The sequence below is a fragment of the Cyanistes caeruleus genome, chromosome 3 (genome assembly GCF_971803275.1).
Source record: "Cyanistes caeruleus chromosome 3, bCyaCae1.hap1.1, whole genome shotgun sequence".
In the NCBI taxonomy this organism is placed as follows: Eukaryota; Metazoa; Chordata; class Aves; order Passeriformes; family Paridae; genus Cyanistes; species Cyanistes caeruleus.
In genome coordinates, this window is record NC_141703.1 from 77,986,907 (window position 1) to 78,007,333 (window position 20,427).

General features: G+C 45.2%; 1 protein-coding gene across 3 annotated transcripts in view; it reads right to left on the bottom strand.

Annotated features, from left to right (window-relative positions):
• Window positions 1–1,010: 1,010 nt before the first annotated feature.
• The window catches only part of AMOTL1 (angiomotin like 1), a 72,717-nt gene continuing 53,300 nt past the window's right edge, over window positions 1,011–20,427 (bottom strand). For all 3 annotated transcript variants that reach the window (XM_023920752.2, XM_086882056.1, XM_086882057.1), the window contains 7 exons: window positions 18,361–18,506; window positions 12,424–12,573; window positions 8,794–8,984; window positions 7,391–7,516; window positions 5,914–6,140; window positions 4,934–5,203; window positions 1,011–3,992 (listed from right to left, as the gene is read on the bottom strand). In XM_023920752.2, coding sequence (XP_023776520.2) covers window positions 3,889–3,992; window positions 4,934–5,203; window positions 5,914–6,140; window positions 7,391–7,516; window positions 8,794–8,984; window positions 12,424–12,573; window positions 18,361–18,506 — 1,214 coding nt within the window. In that variant the 3' untranslated portion in view covers window positions 1,011–3,888. The remainder of the gene's footprint in view (window positions 3,993–4,933; window positions 5,204–5,913; window positions 6,141–7,390; window positions 7,517–8,793; window positions 8,985–12,423; window positions 12,574–18,360; window positions 18,507–20,427) is intronic.

Here is a 20,427-nt window from a genome sequence, read left to right on the forward strand (position 1 = left end):
CATGTCTTGAAGATGGCGTGATCAGATGGGTCAGGCTGACCTGTGTTTGCATGGGGAACACACCGTGCTGGGATCTGGGTCAAGCAAACTTCTCCTCAAGCCTCTGCAACCCCCTCTGGATCTTTTCTGACACACTTCTGCTCAGGAGTATTAATTTTTTCAATGTGTGCAAGGATCTGGGGAGAGAAGGTTGGGACAGGCAGAGGAGAGCTCATAGAAGAGGGAGGCCCTTAGTGGCATTCATGCCTTTCATGCCTGCAGCTCCCTGGGACCTGATTCAGGAATTTTTTAACAGACACTTTCAAGAGCATGTGAGAGCCTGCTGAGCAAACCTCCCTAGCTCAAACCCAGACACTTGGCTAACTTTTGCTCCCTTCCCCCCATTTATTTCAGGTGCATAAACAAACATAGGAACAATATTTCCACCAGACTGGAGCATTCCCCTTACCAGCACTACAGCATGTAATGCGATCTGGTCTATATTCCTTACTGAGCACAGTATATAATTCAAGAACATCTAGATATAAAAGATATTTAGGTACCTCACTCACACTGAGCCAACATCTATCAAATAAAGAAGCCCCAGATACTCCAGAAAAAAAATACAAAAAAAAACAGTGGGAGTTCTGTGCTTAGCAGGAACATAGAGCTAAAAAATATTTGTATCTTCACCGAAGTATCTCATTAAGTTTCCCCTCTCATTTCCTTCCAGTGAAGACGATCTCACTAAAATCTTCTTGATCATTTCTAAAATCATGCTCTTCTTGCTTGGGCAAGCTCCCAGTTTGATCCTCTGCCATGGAGACCCACTGATTTCATGCCCATATACACCTACTGGTGTCACCAGCTGTGGGGCCTTTCATTAACATGTGTGAAAAATGGAGAAGATGCAACCTTTAAAGTCCCTGAGGTATCCCCTCTTAGTCTTAGCACACTGTTTTCAAAGCTGAAAGAATTTTTATAAAGTCCTTTCTTCTGGAGGACTTAATGTATTCACACTGGAAAAGTGAGAAAATAAACATGTTTATACATTTATTATCTACAATAGTAAGGCACAAATTTAAACAGCAAAGAATAAGAAATCTTTGGCTGACCAACAATATCAACATTTGCTGGGGGTGACACAAAACGTCCTTCATTTTCCCCCTATGTACAAATAACCCTCCAGCTGTACAACACTGTACACAAACTTCTCTATACAACCAACAACAATAAAAAATGACAGTATTTTACAACTAGTTACCACTGACATCACCTGGAATGGCTACAGCACAGTTTCCCAAAAACACAAAACAGTTCAAAGATTTGGGAAAGCCAGCACAAATGAAGCTGCACTGCTCTGCTCAGCGGGGCTGATATATGGCAGTAGTACTCTGTGCAAGCCCTGCTCGTGCTTGGGCTGGAGGGGGACACACCAGTCCTCCAGACTTTCCCTCCAGGAAAACTAACATCTCTTGAGTTCAACACAATTGGTGAGAATGAACCTTTTGGTTTATTTGAGCTGTTGCCTACAACGAGATTTGCCTACACTCTAACAGTCTCCTATATGCGACCGTGAATCTGGGGCAGCATCAAGTGTAAAGCCAGCTTTGGATAGCAGAAACTGGAGAGGCTGTGGTCTCCCCAAGGAGGAGTGCTGTACTCTAGCTGACTTGGAGAAATCGAGCTGAACCACTACCAAACATAACTGAGAGCTGATCCATGCTGATCCAGCACTGTTTCTCCTGGACGCCTCACTGTCTGCCTGCACACAACTTACTGAAGAGTTTCAGCAAAAGAAATATTACAGCTGGTAACAAAATGCTTAGGGACTTCCAAGCACCTGGGTATCCTTATTTCTTGGATAAAAAGTGATGCAATTAAAAATTCATCAACATTTTACTTGTATTCCCCTGATTTGTCTTTCTCCTGCCCCATTCCTACCATAGACACTTGAGGAAGGGCCACGACAGTGGGTCAGTGGTGATGTCACACGCAGTCCTGGCTCTTATGCAAACAATTACATTTAAATTAACTTTAGAGGAAAAAAAAATTATCTTACAAGGCATATATTAAGCTGCGTAACATCTTCCAAGGGTTTTACACCTTTGGTTTCACAATGCAAAGCTGCTAATACTTGAAACACACAGTTTGCTTGCTACACAACCTACCTACCACTGATTTGTTTAACAAGTGCAAAACTCAGAAAGTGGGTGACAACAACATACATCTAATTCTAGGTACACGCAAAAATAAGTGCATAGCTTTAACATAGCCATTTTGTTCTTTTTAAAATAAAGGTATCAGCTAGGCAGTATTGAGCACAAGGCTCTGGCCTGTGAAGGCTTTGAGTTCACAAGGACTTCAGTTTTTGGCAAAAGCAGGGTTTAACATGCCTGGTGTTCTCAACAGTCAAGGGCTCTGATTTGTCACCTACAGGAAGAGGTGACCCCGAGCCAGCCCTGAGTCCATGATTACTTCTAGCACCCATCACTTTTCCACTCTAGGCAGCTTCACATGAGATACCATCGCTCTTTTTCCCAAAGCCAAGCTCTCCTTAAAGTCATTATGGTGCACCACAAGGCTCAGGAACTGCAAAGCCAATACAGAAATGCCTCACTGAGGAAAATTTCCCCATCGGCATGTGCAGTGCACAAAGCCACGAGTAACACTGTGGGTGAGTTGGCTGCCTCTTACTGAGTTCAGGGATAGAGCTGAAAATAAGAAATGTTCCACCCTGGGTAAAATAAGGTGAAAAGAAACCGCAGCTCAGCACAGAAAACACATGATGCTCGTGTACTGCTTTGCAGTTAAACCCTTCCCAGCCTGCTCCTTCCTGCACTCCTTAGTGTCCAGTCCCACATCAGCTTGAACAGCAGGATTGCAAGCTTAAAGAAGGTAGGATTTGGCTATAAGAATTGAAAGTAAGGAAAAATCTTGTTCTTACCACAAACATACTGATTCTTCCAATATTATGAAACAGTGCCCAAGAAGAGCTATCTTCTGATCTCACATGCGAACCCAGCGTAACTCCTCTAAAAACAAACCCCTGCAGCTCCCCTCTGAAGGAACTCTATAATGCACAGCCCTTTAGGGAGCTGCTGGGATTCTCCCCCAGTTTTCCCTCCTGAAACTTTCCTATGCTTACAATAGGATTTGCTTCAGCAAGGTCCCCCCTCCTCCTACATTCATCCACCAGGAGAATTCCAGGCATCAACTGCTCCTATCAAAAAAAGAAGTCTTAGCAAGCTCTGAGGTTGCAAGACATGAATATTTGTACTGTAAATTCGGCTCCAAGAGAAACACTTGTCCAGCCAGGAAAGAGGCACCTGACCTGCCTGCCCAGGAAAGCCACACCAATGCCACTTCAAACAAATACTTACAAGAACCTGCCATGAACATCTACAGACCAATTATTCACAAAAATTAAGAAGTGAAATTTTTGAGACTAAAATTTTTGAGAAATGCATTGATACTGAGGAAGATGCAAGTTTTTCCTGGATTACTCAGAAACTCTCTCTGGCCTCCAGAGAGACAGGATTTCACTCCCTGTCCTGGTTGCAGAGGCAGGAAAACAGCAGCATGCAACCAGTCTGTAACTTCACTATTTTCACTTTATGCCAGAAAACACAGTATCCTTTTCCCTCAATACTCCCCTTCTCACACCACTTTCCATTTTCAACAATCCTTTCTGTTCAGAAAATCTCAATTTCAGAAAATCATCACTCGTCTTCAGTGCTCTCGACTTCTTGCCTGGTCAAAAGTCCCAACATACCAGGCTCTAGCTTCAGTTTGGGAATAAACTTTGTGTTTTTCAGACACTCAAGGTTACTTTTCAAGGTTGGCACGCTGAGGACCATCTTGTGCCTGGTTGTACAAACACAAAACCCCAGAGATGCTGTCCTCTGCTCAGATGAGGACTTCCATCATGTCTGTATCTGGAAACTCAGGCTTGTGGAGCAGGCTGCTCACTCTGCCTTTGCTGTCAGGCAGCTTCCCGTGGCTGGAGTTCTCTGCAATGGAAAGAAGGAAAGTCCATCTTCAGTCCAAATTCAACAGCAGTTTGTTCAAAGAAAATATCAACCCATTCCTTGAAGGTGGGGCATGTATTGCCTGTAGATGCTACATACTGAAAGCCAAATTTGTTCAGGACACTAAGAATGTATGATGCTGAACTCCCTACACAATGACAGCAGGTGTGTCGGTGTGCACAGATGCTGTCAACAGGCACAGAGTTGGTATTTAAGAGGTACAGACCGAAGAACCTCATTAGCTAAAATCAAAGAATGGTTTGAGCTGGAAGGGATGCTAAAGACCACCTAGTTCTGTGACAGTCAGCTCTTTTAATGATAGATAGCATGTTTTTAGAGGGAAAACTTGCTTTTGAGAGGAAAGAGGAAAGAAATTGGCTTTTTCAAAATAATGTGCACAAAATAAATGTCTCCTTTGCTAGGGCTGCAAACCAGCAGTTTACACCTTTCAAAAATAACTAAAATTGTACTTCTTCATCCCCCCCTGAAAAAATATCTCCACTTTCCCCTTACTATTTCCCCCAGCTTTCCTTTAATAATTAGGGAGAAGATGGTGCTTTAACTAACCATGTTTTCAGTGGAAAAAAAGGTGAAGAGTCTGTGAGCAGGTGTGGAGTGTTTTCAAGGTGTGAAACTACAATTTTATACCTGGCAGCGTGAATAATTAAAAACTCTGCCTGCCACAGACTAATGGAGCTTTACAGAAGCTGCCAAGCACAAAGCTCTGCAAAGCCACTCTGGACAGCCTTAGAAAGTTCTCTCTCTACAGTTCTAGTTTCCCTGAAGAAACCTCCACCGTACCTTACAAACTGTGGCAGCACCACATACCCACATCTTGCCCCCATTTATGATGTGTCTCTGGGGACTGCTGATAGCCCCAGGGGTGCTGACATGTTGTACTGGGGGGATCTGGCAGAGCTCACCCAGTTTCTCGCTGGCCACTCGTGTCCCCAGGGGCCGTGGGGCTGGGCTGTGTGAGGGGGTGGTACCCAGGCGTCCCCGGCCAGGGAAGGAGGCGGTGGCGGGCCAGAAGAGCTCAGCGGTTTTGTCCGTCTGGGTGCTGCTGTCTTTGCTGCCTGTCTTTGCGTGGGAGGCTGCCGGCACTGGGACAGGCATGCAAGACAAGGAGGGCAGAGGTGGAGGCAGTGAGGGGCCTGATGGGTGGTCATGGTGCTCCTTTCCCAAGAGCAGCCCTGAAAACACATAGAGGTCAGTCACATCCTGGCTCAAATGTATGTGATGTCCCCTGTCCCACCCCGGAGCTACAAGATGCTGGGTATGGCTCCAGTCATTCAGTTCAGCTTAGCTTTTCCCCTTGGTGCTGCTTTTTGTGGCATCCATATGGTACTTTCCTATAAAACAGCTTTTTGAAAGCAGCTTCCCCTCCCTCCCTCCCCCTCTGCACACCCATCCCAGTGGCACTTAATCACAACACAGCCTTGCACACCTCCACACCCCCATCCTACGTGGCCCCAAACAACGGGCAGTCCTGCACTGATTTTCCCATTCAACTGCCACATCACATCACACTGTCCCATCCAACAGGATGCTCACCCTTTTGATTAACTTTATTCAGGCTTTATTTCTAGCCCAACTTTGTTATTTATTCCCATAAAGTTGCAAAGATTATGCGCTTGTATCTGGGAGAACTTCCCTCAACTATGGCTTTCTATAATCAGTGCAGAATTATTTAATATGATTAAAAATGTAATTAAGATATAATGCGAGGTTGAAGAATGTCTGGTTTTTCACTTAAGCACAAGGACACACATTCTGCCCATGGAAAGTGCTCTGGAAATGAGCTGTCAGGGCAATGCGTACCAAGGCACTTTTGCTAAGCTCAGGCAGAAGGATTAGGATGAAGTGATGGATGACCCAAAGCTTAAGCAAAAGCTGAACTCACCTATGCTTCCCTTCCAGAGCTTTTCTTCCTTCCTCTCCTCAGCTATCTGGTTGCTGGTGAGCGAGGTCTGGCGCGAATGCACGCCTGTAGCAGCGGCAATGGAGGGCACGGACCGAGCCGGTCGCAGGCTGGCGCTGTCAGCTTTCCCAGGGTCCTTGCGTGACCGCTGCTGAAGGACCTTGATCATGGCATCTTTCTCAATTATTTTGGCATGGAGATTCTTTATTCTGCCAAAATATGAATGTTCTGCTTACAGGAACGGAAAAAACATTCATATGGGCAGGTCTCCACACCTGAAGGCAGCAGGGAGGTCCCCAGGCAGATGCCCTGCTGCTCTGTCCTCTCTGGTTATGGGTACTTGGACAAGACAGCTCCCAGAAGTTCCTCCAAGGAAAACCATGCACTTTAAAACAGGCAGTATTTCTAGCTATTAAGCTAAAACTTTTGTGCAAGGTTAACTGAACCCATCTATGCTATGGTTTTACTAACCCAGCAGGAGCAGTGGGCAGTAACCTGACCAGGCTGCACATTGCTACCTTTACAATACAAGCACATAGGCAATTTTCACTCCTATAATACATCAGGGCTAAATCTGGATAGTATGCTTTGGCAGATTGAGTTAACCCCAGGATTCAGGTCTGTTGTCAGCTGGAGTAAAGACCTGCTGAAGTGAGTTCCTTTTGGTTTCTCTTAGAGGTGGTCTGGCCTCTTCCTTCACCCTCACTGCTGCAAAAACAATCAGCATATAGTGTTCAGAGCTGAGAAAAGCTCACTTCTTCTCTCATACAGACCCTGAAGACTCTCAAATCACTAAAAAAATGTGATTGTCTAAACTATTCTTCAGAAATTATTAACAACAAATCATACTGAACAGCTACAAAACTGTATTTCTCAAAATTTTGTACACTTTGATAGTCAAATGACTAGCCTGACTGTGCTGTACAATATATAATACAATGCAGGTGCATTTTGTGAAGCAGTGAAAGCATTAGTTTTCATCATCAGACATTTAATTAGCAATGTAAACACAAGATGCTAATCTATATTTATGAAGGCAGTGGCAAAACTCCACTACTTCCCTGGAAGCAGGATTAGCTAGCATCCATGAGTGAAGAACAAAACCCAAACCCAGTAAAAACAATCACCGGTATTTTCCACAAGCAACAAATACACCTTTTTTTATAAAAGTGTCTGCAAATTTGTGTCCTTGCATGCCAGACTACTTTTAATAGTGGAAGAGCCTCTGTTTTGTAAAAACGTTGAGTTTGCCACAGAAGGCTTAACAGGAAGGTAGAGAGGAAGTTATCTAATGACAGCAACTCCTTAATCCCTGTTTGAATGCTAAAGAGCAAAATTAAGTCAAAGTGAAGCCATGCCCATCCTTTCCAGGCATATAGGAATGAACAGAAGGGCATCCTGGTTGATGTGAATCCAGCCCCAACACCACAACAAGCAGGAATGGCACAGTATCTCTTACGTGTACTCCATGTCCTGGCAGCGGCGGTTGGCTTGCACGATCTCCTCCTCCTCCTGCCAGCCCCGCACCTCCAGCGCCATCTCACCGTAGCTGCCGTTGTGTGAGTGGCTTGGGGCCGAGGCATCCCTGGAAAAGAGGTTCACTACGGTGAGTCAGGCTCCTGAGACTGTGAGGGTGGCTTTTGCAAGTGAGATTGAAACTTGCAAAGAAAACCCCAAACCCCTGCTCAAAGAGCAAGCCAGCGATGGCTGTCTGTCAAGCGATGGCTACCTGACATCAGGGCATCCTGTTGCAGGCTACTCTTGGTTTGGGCTGGATCATTAATGCCACTCATTTAACTGGATTAAAGGAACAGAGGGCATGCTGGGACCATGGGTGACCCACAGGACTAATAGCCACCCAGAAGGATAGGGTCAGGTAACAGAGGGACCCACTCACCAGATCCCAAGTCAACAAGACTACATCATGAACCAGTAACAATGCTCTGCTCTTTGAAAGTTGAAAAACAGCACAGGAATTTCTGCCTAGACTGGAGTACAAAAGGAAAGTCCATCCTGAGTCACACACCTAAACGCATTTCAAAGGGAAAACTCATTTTAGGATGTTTTCTGGGGATTTGGTTCCTAAGAAACTGGGGTGAGAAGTTAACTGTCCCATCCTCCTGATGGGTGGGAAGTATGACTGCCTTTTGTGCTTTTGGTTGCCACTTCGACACAGACAAACTGGAGACAGATAGTCCAGACATAGGCAATGTGAATGGCAAAGGGTTTACACTAGGGCATGTCAGGAATGGCTGAGGGGAGAAAGCTAGTTCAGACCAGGGAAAATATAACAGGGAATATATGTCTTCCAATATTTACAAGGCTATTTGAACATCAACAGTAGTCTGTTCATCCTGTATTCCTGTGAAGAACAAGAATCAGTCAAGGTAATTTGCAGTGAAGAAGCTTAGCTTATCTATCAGGAAAAACATTTTAGTTTGAAGATTAATGAAGTGGTGAAAAAGGGTACTTAGGTAACAAAATTTCCCTTATTACAGGCTTTTAAAACTAGGTTAAACAATCTTGTTGCAGCCATATACCAAGTCCCTCTTCACTCTGACAGGGTACTGGGAGGAGCTGCCTTACCTGTGCTGTGTAATTTGGCACCTTGAGACTGCCATTGCTTCAATCTGATGCCTAGATTTGATAAACTTTCACACCCAGTCAGAAGGACAAATTCTGTCTCAACCAACTATTCTATTTCACGGGCATGACACCCTGGAGAAGTGCATTAACCCTGGCAGTGCAACTCAGCAGGGAAAGGCAAGCAACATCCAGCCTTAAGAAAACACTCATTCTGTATTATTTTACCATACTTTCCATGGTGAACAGAGCTGCCTGCTTGCAGCAAGATCATCTTACCTCTCTGTTGCAGCTGTGGCTGCAGCATTCATGGCAAAGTGCCGGATCGTACTCTCCTCCAGATACTTCTGCTCCCACTTGGTCATGTCAGCTTCCAAGGCCAGGATCCTCTCCTCCTTCTCCCGCACCAACTCCATGAGGGCTGGGGCATTATGCTCTGGAAGGCTGCTTGCCTGGTAGCTGCCCTGCCTCTGCCAGTGGAAACAGTGACAGATGTTCACGCCCTGCCAAGCATGGTGAGCTGACCCTTTTTTCCTCAGTTTTCTGGCACATACAAAGACATCCCCATGTCTTTTGACAGAGGCAGGTGGAAATCCCAGGCTAAACCCCTTAGCTTGCAGGAGAACAAATGAGTTGGCTGTATGTGCAACCCTAGCACATGCTTCTCCAGACCATGCTGACTGAAGCAGGGATTTGGCTGCAAACCCTGGATGTGCAGAGATTTCCTGGGATACCCCAAGCCAAGGGAAAAAGTAGGAAAAAAGTTGGTAGGAAAAGAAGCAATAAAGTTTTAAAAGATATTCTTCTTGCTGGGACCTCATGCCCATGGCTGGGCTGTGCTTAGTATGGACAGGCAGTATTACCAGAGGGCTTATATATTAAAGCAGAAAAAAAAGCACCTTGTGACCTAGTTAAATGTACCCTGTTTAAAGCAGCAGCTGGGAAAATATCCCAGCCATGCATTTAAGCTTGTCTCTTCTGGCACATCAGTTCTCTTGTGCCCTCAGGGGATGCTTTCTGTGGTGTAACAGCTAACTTTCTAACTAGAGGGACAGAAGATCCCCAGGCACCTGTGGGGTGGCTCCCATGGGACACTGACAAGCAGCAATGGGTGTGCAACACTTTCCATCTATGCTGCAAGAAAAGTGCTTGTCCAGGCAGGATTTATTCCACCCAGTTACAGCACTTAATTAAGTCACCTAAGCAGCATGGGCAGTTACCCTGAGCTCCTCTCACTGCTGGTAGAGAGCAGAGGGAGATCCAATCCTTGGCTCAGCAGAGGGATGAGTGCACATTGAGGGGAAAAGCATGAAGCTCTGGAAGAACTCAGTAGAAATAAATGAATTTTTAAATAAAAAATGCAAGAGATTTGTTATACTTCATGGTGAACAGTATTGTGCTAAAGAGGAAACAATTTCTCAGGAGCACTGGCTTCTCATTCATGCTGCACCTTGAAGTTCCACTGGCAAAGCTGTACCACTGAAACCAAAGGTACCAGGGAAGGGTTGAAGCTTTTGCCTTTGGTGCAGTAACAACATGTTTCGAAGATGCTTTCTGGGAATACAGTATGGAGAGGCCCTTGGGAACAATGGCTGTGACTCTGCTCCTGCAAAAATATCGTCAAACCTCTGTCAGGAAGGCAGTATTTTGGAATTGTGGTCCTGATCTACAAATGGTATCTTGAGACATGATGGGTGCCTATCATATTTTGAGTCAAAACATCTGCCAGCCCTGCATACTGAGCCCGCAGTGCTGACTGAAAGAGTTTATTTATTTGTTGTTGTTGTGCATCAGTGATAAGGAAGATTTGCCATTTGGACTCAACTACCAGCAAGCCAGGGACAGAAGAGATTCTGGCTGTCTCTTTAAGTGCTGGGTCTCTTCTGCTGACTCTAGTAAAAATAAGAAAAGAAAATCTCCTTTTTTTTTCTGCAATGAGAAAATGTTTCAGTAGCTGTAACTTTGATTACTCAGAGAAGACAGCTCTGAAGTGAAAAGCAGGGGTATTTTGATGCCACATGATTCTCTGCAGCATTGTGAATCATAAACAAACTGTATAGATAACAAAAGCAAAAATACCCTGGAGTTTTCTCTCAAAGCTGATACATAAGACAAGAAGTTAAGAGTATCTTTCCTCTTAAAACTTACTAGATGGAATGGGTGCAGGCATTTGAAAACTATGTCAACCCAAAAGCCAATTGCTAATTATAGTACCAAAAAAAATATTTTAAATTAAACAATCTAAGTTACAGAGAAATTTTCTGCGAAAATGAACAGACATAGCCTGAACTCCCAAGACAAGGATTTCAGTAACAGTCCATCCCTGTTACTTAATTTATCAATTTGTATAATACTTAATATATCAATCTGTATCCCAGCCTTTCTTAGTTCCAGTTTTACCTTCACTTAAATTTTAATTGTATTTTTCTCAGATGTTCTTTTCTCAGATGGCATTAGCATATCATATTCCATTTAATTCCTCTGCTAAATTGGAAGAGAGCTGGAAAAGAGGGAACTGAGAGAACTTGAACACCAAGCCCAAGGTGAACTGGGCAAGAAAAGACTTAAAACACTTCTATAGCAGCAGGAAGGAGTAGAGATGAATGAGAAGGGTCTGCAGGGAACAGCAGCAGAGTGATACCTTGGGAAGAGTGCTGGGGGCCCTGCCAGAAGGAAGGGGATGCTCTCAGGTCTGGCTGCCTCATGACTCTGCAAACCACTGACCCTGACCGTCGAGCTATTTCCCAATGGCATGCTGCCAGCGGGATCAGCCCCTCTGCTTTCTGGCAGCACAAGCTCTGTGTAACAGCTGCTTTGGTGTCCACTAATGGCTTATAAATAAGTAAAGGTTATAGTAGCAGATGCGTGTGATGACAGATATGAGTGAGCCCTTCAGGAGTTCCAAGAGCATCATGCTTTGCTTATGCTGCTGGTTTTTCCCCAAGCTGTAGTTTGATACATTTAGCATATCTGCTCACTCTCCTCTGGAGCCAATGCCCATGTATTTGGCATTTGGTGCAGGCTGCAGCCTGGAAATTCTCCCTGCAACCTTCTCTTTTTTTTTTTTCCCCTTTTCAAGATGACTGGACTTTGTGACTTGGGGATGAAGGTGTTGCAACAAAGGAGTAACTGTGCATAAAATTCAAGCATAACAATACCCCTCTAAAGATACAGGCCTGCCAAAAAACAAGGGGTCACACACAGAAATTCAAGTCTATACTCCTAGCCCATTCTGGACTGGACTGATAGATAAACAATTTATTGTCTGAAGATGACATCACTTGGCTCCAGATCTGTTATGGGTTGACGTTTCTGTGAACCACATCCATCAAGCTTTGCACAGAACAAATACGGGCCTAGGTCTTAATCCTACCAGATCCCACATCATACTACCTGGCCTTTTCAATGAAACATTGGCTAAAATTTTTGGGGTGAATCTCATGTGTACTTTCCTCTCCTCCTTCTGTGTGGAGCTGGTTTTTGTACAATCTGTACAAAAAATTGCTAGAGAGAGAAACCTGGAAGGACATTTTGCCCTGCCTGCCCTTGGGCAGGGGAAGCAGGACATCTCAGCCCAACAGCAGGCAGGCCTCAACTGTATCCAGAGCCCCACAGAAGAATGGCCCCATCCTCTGCTGAAGGTCAGGAATAAGAATCATAGAGTGGTTTGGGCTGGAAGGGACTTTCAAAGGTCATCTAAATTCAACTTCACAAGGTCAAAGCCCCTTCCAAAATATGAGCCTGAACACTTCCAATGATCCATAACCCTATCCAAAGGAATAGAGAAAGGCCCAACAACCCAAATCCAAAGGCAAGGTGTCACCTGGCAGGGCTGCAAGTGACCATCTCTGTTAAAATCAATGCCAAAGGCCCCGTGCTGGGGTCCTGCCCATATCACCCTGTCCTCACCTGCTGCATCCTCAGCGAGTCCAGCTCTCGCTCCAGGCGTGTGCGCAGCCGCCGCTCCATCTGCTCCCTCTTCTCACAGGCTGCCTGCAGCTGTGTCAGCGCCTGCTGCAGCTTTTCCACCTTCTCCACGTAGGCCTGCTTCCTGCGCAGCTGTGGGTACAGGGGGTCAGCAGTCTGGAGGGCACTGTACCCCACTCTGGGCCATGGGACCCCTGGCACTTGCAGGCATGCACTGGGCTTGAGCATGGCTTTGGTCATTTGCTTTCAAGAGTTTCTCTAGGAAAAGGACGGTGTCTCTTTGACAGGCAGGGAATGTGCACAGCAGGCACTGCTGGGGCAGAGCTATCCTTTTTGGAAGGAATGCTGCCCCAGATCTTCCACCCACTGAGGATCTGCTAACCATCAACCCCCCCAGACCATTGCTAAGCAAGAGCTGTCATGTTGGCGGATACTCTTTGGGCAAACACACAGGACAGACCCAGTGAAGAGGAATTCCCGTGGGTTTTATTGACTGCTGACCCTTGGCACACTGCCTGCACCCAAACAGAGGGGTTCTTCCCTCACTCCTGCATATTTGCTCAACACAGGTGGAACAAGCAGAGTGCCAGCAGCCAGAAGTGCTCCACCTACTCTGTCCTGCTCACAGGCTTGTCCATGCTGCTCTGTAGATGGGATGTCCTGGAAGCTAAAGCCAGGCCCTCTTTACATCTATAATGCAATTACTGAAGAGCTAAACATGACAGTGCAATGCAGGGTTTTACAGCCAGAGATTGCCCAAGCAGCATACCCCAAAAGAGGTACGAATTCCTCTTCTGTCACCCTAAATCCATCCATGTCACAGGTGAAGTGAAATAACAGGCTTGCTCACAGCAAAAGCATAGCTTGGTCTAAACAAACCTCCCTAACTCCTGGCACCAACAACAGGCAGAGTGACCTCCTTAGCCCTGCTGCAATCTAGGCTAATGCTTACAGCTCCCTGGGCTTTCCCTGAAAATTAATGAGATTATAATCCCACTAGTCTCTGGCAGCAGCATGAAGACTGCATTCCTTAGGAGCTCACAACTTGGCAAGACCCACACAGCAGAGGCTTTTTGCTGAATGTGCTATTTTGGCAGTAGGAAGGTGTTTGTGTTACCTCCAGCCACACCAGCCTGGATAGAGAAGGTTAGGGAGCTCCCCCAGGGTCTCTCTGGCGTCAGACCTCATCTGCTCTCCCATGTCCTGCCAAATGCTGCAGGGTCCATCTTTATCACAGCAGCCACAACTTGGGTTTGGAGCCGCCCTCTAGGCCCCAGGGTTCACTCACAGACCTTTGCCCTTGTGGGTGAGATGATGCTCACATGCCCACTGCCTTCAAAAACGATTTTGCAGGAGATATGCAACAATGCACTTCTCAGATTCATAAGTTTATAGGCAGGTTCTCAAGCCAATTCTGGCTTTTCTATTCTGCTTGTAGATTCATAAACCACAACAAAAAAATCACCAATGCATTTAAAACACAAAGTATAAAATGCTGCAATTAAAATTAACTTGGGTTGCCAGTGAAGCATGGCTCCATAAGGGAGGAGTGACTACAAGCAGAGACATGTGACACCAGGTTCCAACACCTCACAGACACACAGACTCAAAAAACCCCAAAACTGGATGACAAGTGGGGAGGTACCAATCCATCCTCCTGCTGCATGGTAGGATCAACTGTACAAAAAACCTGGCACATATCTGTATACGCTGTTTACAAAACCACCCAGGGGTAGGAATTACACAACCCATCCCTGCAAACTACTTCACAGCTTATTTTCCTTTACTGCCCGAAAACTTTTACCCTAATGCCTCATCTGGCCTTCTCCTATGCAATTTAACCAAATTACTTCTTGTTCTGTTTCCAAACTGTGATCTACTAGAGCAAGAAGCATTTAATTAAAGAATTCACTTCTTCACTTGATCAGCAAACTTGCCTCAACACTGCCCTTGTCCCAGGGATTAGGAAAATAAATGTGAAGAGCTAGGGCTAAAAGGGGATCATCCAAGCAAATAAATCTGAGTAAAGATGAGTGGGTCTTGGAAAAATATCCATGCTAGAAATGTAACTCCAGTTGGAACAACTGTTTTTTATAGATATGAGATTTGAATCAAAGACTATAAGAGGTGGAGAATCCACTAAGTAGACTGTTTCAGTGTTAATTACTCTTAACTCTTTATTTACAGCCTGATTTGCTCAGCTTCAGCCTCCAAACACTGCCTGCATCTCATTATTTCCTCTTATGTTAAATAGCAGTGTTTAATCTCTCTGACAGCAATCCCTTCTTCATCTATCCCTGGCAATGGATATCATCTACTTCAACTTCAGCAAGGCTTTCAATACTGTCTCTCACAACATCCTCATGGGTAAACTCAGGAACCATGGATGAGTGGACAGTGAGGAGGACTGAGATCCCAGATCAGCAGATCCCAGAGGGTGGCACAGGGTTGGAGGCTTGTCAGTAGTGGTGTCCCCCAAGGTTCAATATTGGGCCCAGCATTGTTAAACCTATTAATCAATGACTTAAGTGAAGGGGCAGAGGCCTCCTCAGCAAGTTCCCTACAGACACAAAGCTGGGGAGGAGTTGCCAATACCCCAGAGGGCTGTGTAGCCCTCCAGAAGGACCTCAGCAGGCTGGAGAGATGAGCAGAGAGGAACCATCTGAAATTCAACAGGGGCAAATGCAGAGCCCTGCACCTGGGGAGAAATAACCCCATATTCCAGTACAGGGTGGGGGCTGACCTGCTGGAAAGCAGCCCTGCAGAAAAGGGCCTGGGGGTTCTTTACTATGTGGGTGACTGAGCACTGGAACAGATTGACCAGAGAGGTTGCGGAGTCTCCCTCACTGTAGATAATCAAGAACCATCTGAACACAGTCCTGTGCCACGTGCTCTAGGATGCTTGAGCAGGGAGGCTGGACCACATAACCCACTGCCATCCCCTCTAATTTTACCCATTCAGCAATTCATGTTCATGTGCACAGACCGAAGCTCAGACAACTTTCCACTGTAATTCTTCCCAACAAAGAACAGATTCTGGACCTCAAATAATTTGTACATCTGCTTTCTGAGCCCTCTCCAATTATTCAGTTTTCTATTCAAAGACTGGAACAGACACATGATTCCAGCAGCAGTCTGCTAAATGACATGTGGTGATAATACCACCTACACATTTTGAATTAAATCCTTCTACTAGCAGGCACTCAGGATAATGCAGATTTACATAGAACACTATCTTATGTTAATTCAACTTAATAGCTACTGCTTATTTCTCAAGGCTTGATTTAAAACGCTGTTAATTACATGCTGGTGGTAGAAGAAATCTGGGCAGATTTACAAAGCAGTGCATGAGCTAGAGCTCTGTTAACAATAATAACAATCATTTTGATTTGACTGAATTTGTGTTTTCCTCAATATATTCCAAATTATAGTAAAAATCCCTGGTTTAACATGAAGGTTTAACACTGCAGCTTATCTTCTGCATGTGTCTAATTAAGATCCAGAAACACTGGAGACTGTTGAAAAGGTGCTCTGATTCAGCCATGAAACAGGACAAAAGGGAAAGTGAGTGCTGGAGCTTGGGCACATGCTGGCAACCCCAGATTAACTGCACTTTACCCAAGCTGCCTGACACTGCCTTGAACAATTTAAACACAGCAGCTGGGCTAAAATTAATTTGAACTGCCCCTAGAATGAAAAAGAATAAGTTTAAAGGTACCAGATCAACATGGGTTTGTCAGGCTGAGGACTCTGACTTACTCTGGCAAATACTACGGCATCACTTTCATATATATGTCACCTCTGAGATCTACCATGCCCAAGGCAGGAGATTACCACCCCTCTAACACCTACAGTGCCCCAGACAGGAATTTACCACCTCCATAACACCTGCTATGCCCTGAGCAGGTTAAGAGTTCCTTAGAGGGGAACATCTAACCTCCCCTCAGCTCTACCAGTCCACAATCTAAGATCCAGCAGAGGCACATTTCTGTTGGATGACTAGACTAAAACCTGACTACTGCCATGCTCTTAGAGCCCTAAGGCTGCAAACAAACTTACTGCAACACAGCAGGCACAAGGCAGGTTCTTGAACCACCTGCCAGGAAATCACTGTATATACTTCTGCCTTCATTAGTCTCTACTCAGCAAGCCAATGTTACCTGCCAGTACCACACTGACAGTCTGTGGACCAGACACAAGCTAAACACTATTTCTTCCCATCCCCTGCATGATGCCATGAATGTAGAAGCAGGCATTACCACCTAAAACATTCCTTTATTCAGCCCTTTGTAATGAAATGCAAATAGAAAACCTCAGGTTGCCTTTCAGCCAGAGAGTGCCAAGTGAATTATGTACAGATTAAAGATATGCTGGCCCCAAAGTCCCCCAAAGGGACTGTTCCAAATACACCTGGATGGTGAGCAGGCTTTCGTCTAACTGACAAAGGAGCAGTTAAACTTAATGCAATCCTCTTCTTGCTGCTGAGTCCATCCATCTGAGGAAATGGAGTTTTTAAAATGTTTCCAAACAGGGAGTCAGAATGGGCCAATGGTCAGGTACAAACCAGCAATGCCTTCAGCACTCACATATAGTACTTTAAATTTTCCAGACTCTAAGTAACCATTGGCTAGCCTAACAGGGAGTCTGTCATTGTCATTTTATTGTTAATTAAAAACATTTAAAAAATCACAGGTCAATTCTCCCTTCATCTTTCCAAGACAATGAATGGCACTTAAGTTAATTGCAGGTATTTGGGAAAGGCCTACTCTGCTCCCCACAATACCCCTTGCATCCTTCACTCCCCCGGCCAGCCCTGGGGAGGGCGCAGGTAGAAAATGAAGCTCTGAAGGGGAACAGAGCTGCCCAAAATCATGCCAACGGTCTGTGCCAGAGCCTGAACCTCTACCAAACCTGCTAGGGCAGAGGTTTATCAGCGGCCTTCCCATCACCAGTGACCTGGCCACTTAGATAGTAAAGATCATGTTCTTTTACTTCCCATAAAACATTCTCCCTCTGTTGGTCCCAGGGACAAAGATTTTAGGGGTCTAAAAGGTCAAAAAGGCCTGTTTTGACAATTTTGCCCAATCTGCTAGAATGCACAGACTTTCAAATAGTTACTAGATCCACACCTCCCGATTTGAAAGTCCTTAAGGAACACTACAAATTGAGACTTTCTCCACCAGTAATGGAGAACTGATAACGTCACTCTTAGTTACAGTTAAAACTGAGCATTATTTCCACTTTGAATTTGTCTAGCTCTGACTTCCAACTAATAGCAGGTATTGTTCTGTCTGTCAGTTTAAAGAGCCCCCTCTGCCTGGAATTTCTCTTCCCATCTGAATACCTATTTTCACTATCAGGCTTATACGATTACTGCTCAAAGACCCCTTGGGAGTTTTGCACTTCTTGGTCCCACGATATGATAGGATCTCTTCAGCTCTCAGATAAATCCTGCTCAGTCAGTCTGCTTCCAGCCAGATATTTTAAGATGTGAAGTCACCAAGCCCTGCACTGCTGCGTTGCTGTGCACGTCTCAAAAGCTTTCTGGTACTCTTTGGGGAGAAATGGGATGTACTAACATCACATGTCTCTATCACAGTCACAGGCTAGTGAGTAGTCAGTTTTTCATTCAATTTTTCTGTTAAATACTATCATTACCTCAGCCACCATCTAGCTGAATTTGATCTTGTTCCTGGCTACACTTTAAGGCTTTGCTTTCTGACACATCTATGGTCTCCTTTGCTTGCTTGTTTGGCTCAGTATTTGTAACCACACATTTTCTCTATAAAAGGGCAAGTGCAAGGGAAAGAGGGAGACCTAGTACTTTGTGGGTAGAAGAGAATTGGGACTTGGGTGGAGAAAGGACTAACCATGAGACAAGTCTGTCCTTAGAGCACAGAAATATTGTCCATGCCTCACCTCCTCTTCCAGCTTGATAACCTTGGCTTGTGCATTGTTTAGGGCCTGGTCAAGGATTTCAATGTGCCTCCGCTGATCCTCGTTGGCTGAACGTACAGCTGCCAGCTCCATCTCTAACTTTTCCTTCTCCTTCAAGTGCTCTTTGTCTGAAAGAAAGACAAGAACAAGAGCCACTCCATGAGGACAGCTCACAGGCCCCAAACCAGAGGTAAGCTGTTTTCTAGCCCCCTGGAAAAACAAAAATTATGAAAAGCAGCAGCGAGTAGGGCCTTTACAACACAGTGCTGAGACACAGTAGGCAAGGAGCTTCTGCTGCCAGGGCTCAGCCCCTCAGTGCTCAGCCTTACACCAGCAGCAGAGACGAGCAGCAGCTTGGACTGCAGCTGCACTGGCAGAGCTTGTGCCCCCCAGCACTGCCTTACAGCTTTCCATTCTGCTGAACTGCTAGCACATCCCCCAGCAAAATTTTGGCTTGCAGCAGCTAGCCTTTTTTTACAGAACACCCTACATCAAGAGCTGCTTGATGCTGCTGCCTTCTGTAAGGGGCAAGAAACCTCGGCCCCATGGATGTGGGCTGTGCTGTGCCTCATGCTTTTTATCATGCGAAAATCTGAAGAAGACAAATAGTAAACAGAAATCTGTGCTGGACAGCCTGAAAATGGAGAGAGGGGAAAACAGTAATGAAGAAATTGATAGGAGGCCTCTGTACATGCTTTCTCTGACCATGCAGAGAAAAGGGAGGCTGTGGGAGACATTTCAGGCTAATGGGGGTCCTGGGTGACCTTCCAGATCTGCAAGACTTAAGGACCCAGTGACCAGTGCTCCCCTTCTGTTAAGCATCACAAGTGAGACTAAAGCATGTAGATAACCTCTGGGCTGAAAAATCATCCCTTTTTTGGGTAAGATTTAAAACAACGTTAAAAAATAAACAACTGGCTAAATTCGGTCAGCTCTGCTCACATCTTTGTCTTCAGCAACAAATTGCAGGCCCACCATTGACTTTGCTGGCAAGCTGCCTGGGAAAATGCTTGGCTCCATCTGCTTCTGCCCTGACAGTGCTGAGAAGCCATTTCTGGGAATACGAGTGTCAAGGGCCAAACACTGGACCCCTGATGTCAGAACACAAATAGTTAAATGACTGGAGTGAGCAGGGGATCGAGGTTTCATTCAGTGACATATGAAATTTCAAAATCTGGCCTTCATTCTGAATGACAACAAAAATAGCTACTTAGGAAGCCTCCAGGAAGGAAAATTTCCTCCAAAAATTAATTTGGCATCAATTAAACGTTGTTTTAATTTTTGATTTTTAAAACATAGCATTACAAAATTTATCATTTCTTAACTGAAGTGAAAAGCTAATTCAAAAACACTGAAACATGGGAAATCTGCCCCAAACATCCTGTTCATACCACCCAAATGTGACCACTCAAGCTGGAAACCCAACCACCCGCCTTCCCCCAAGCAGGGTCAGAAAACTTTGTATGGCCAAAGCCATTCCATTTCAGACCTGAACTGAAATTCTCCCCCAGCAGGGCCACATTCGTCTTTAATGTCAAGTGGGATGAGAACAGGTTTAATTCATGCACAATCAGCAGGTGCCTGCAGCGAGGTGAGACGTACACAAGCTGAGTCATGTGGAACAAGGCAAAAGTGGATGAGGTGAGCCCAAACCCACTCAGCTGTCTTCTCATCTATCCTAAAAGGAAGAACTCAGAGCACCCCATAAGAAATCCTGGCAGCAACACCATCATGCTGGTCACTGCAAAGCCCACAAGCAAAGCCCAGTGAGTGCTGTAGACACCGCACCATTAGCCATCTTGGTATGATGGGGGCCTTCCTCTTCCCTTGTTGGCAAGGGATTTTACATTAGACATGCAGACCTCTTCCTTCAATGTAAAAATATTTATTTCAATCAGATTAGTCAGAAGGAACATTAATATCTATTGTAGGAAAGTGTAAACTTGAGCAAATTATCAGGGAGCTAATGTCATTAGAGGGTGAGGAAGCTGGAAGATGAACGCTATTTCAGCCCTCCACTCCACCACCTCATGCTGGGACCACACATGC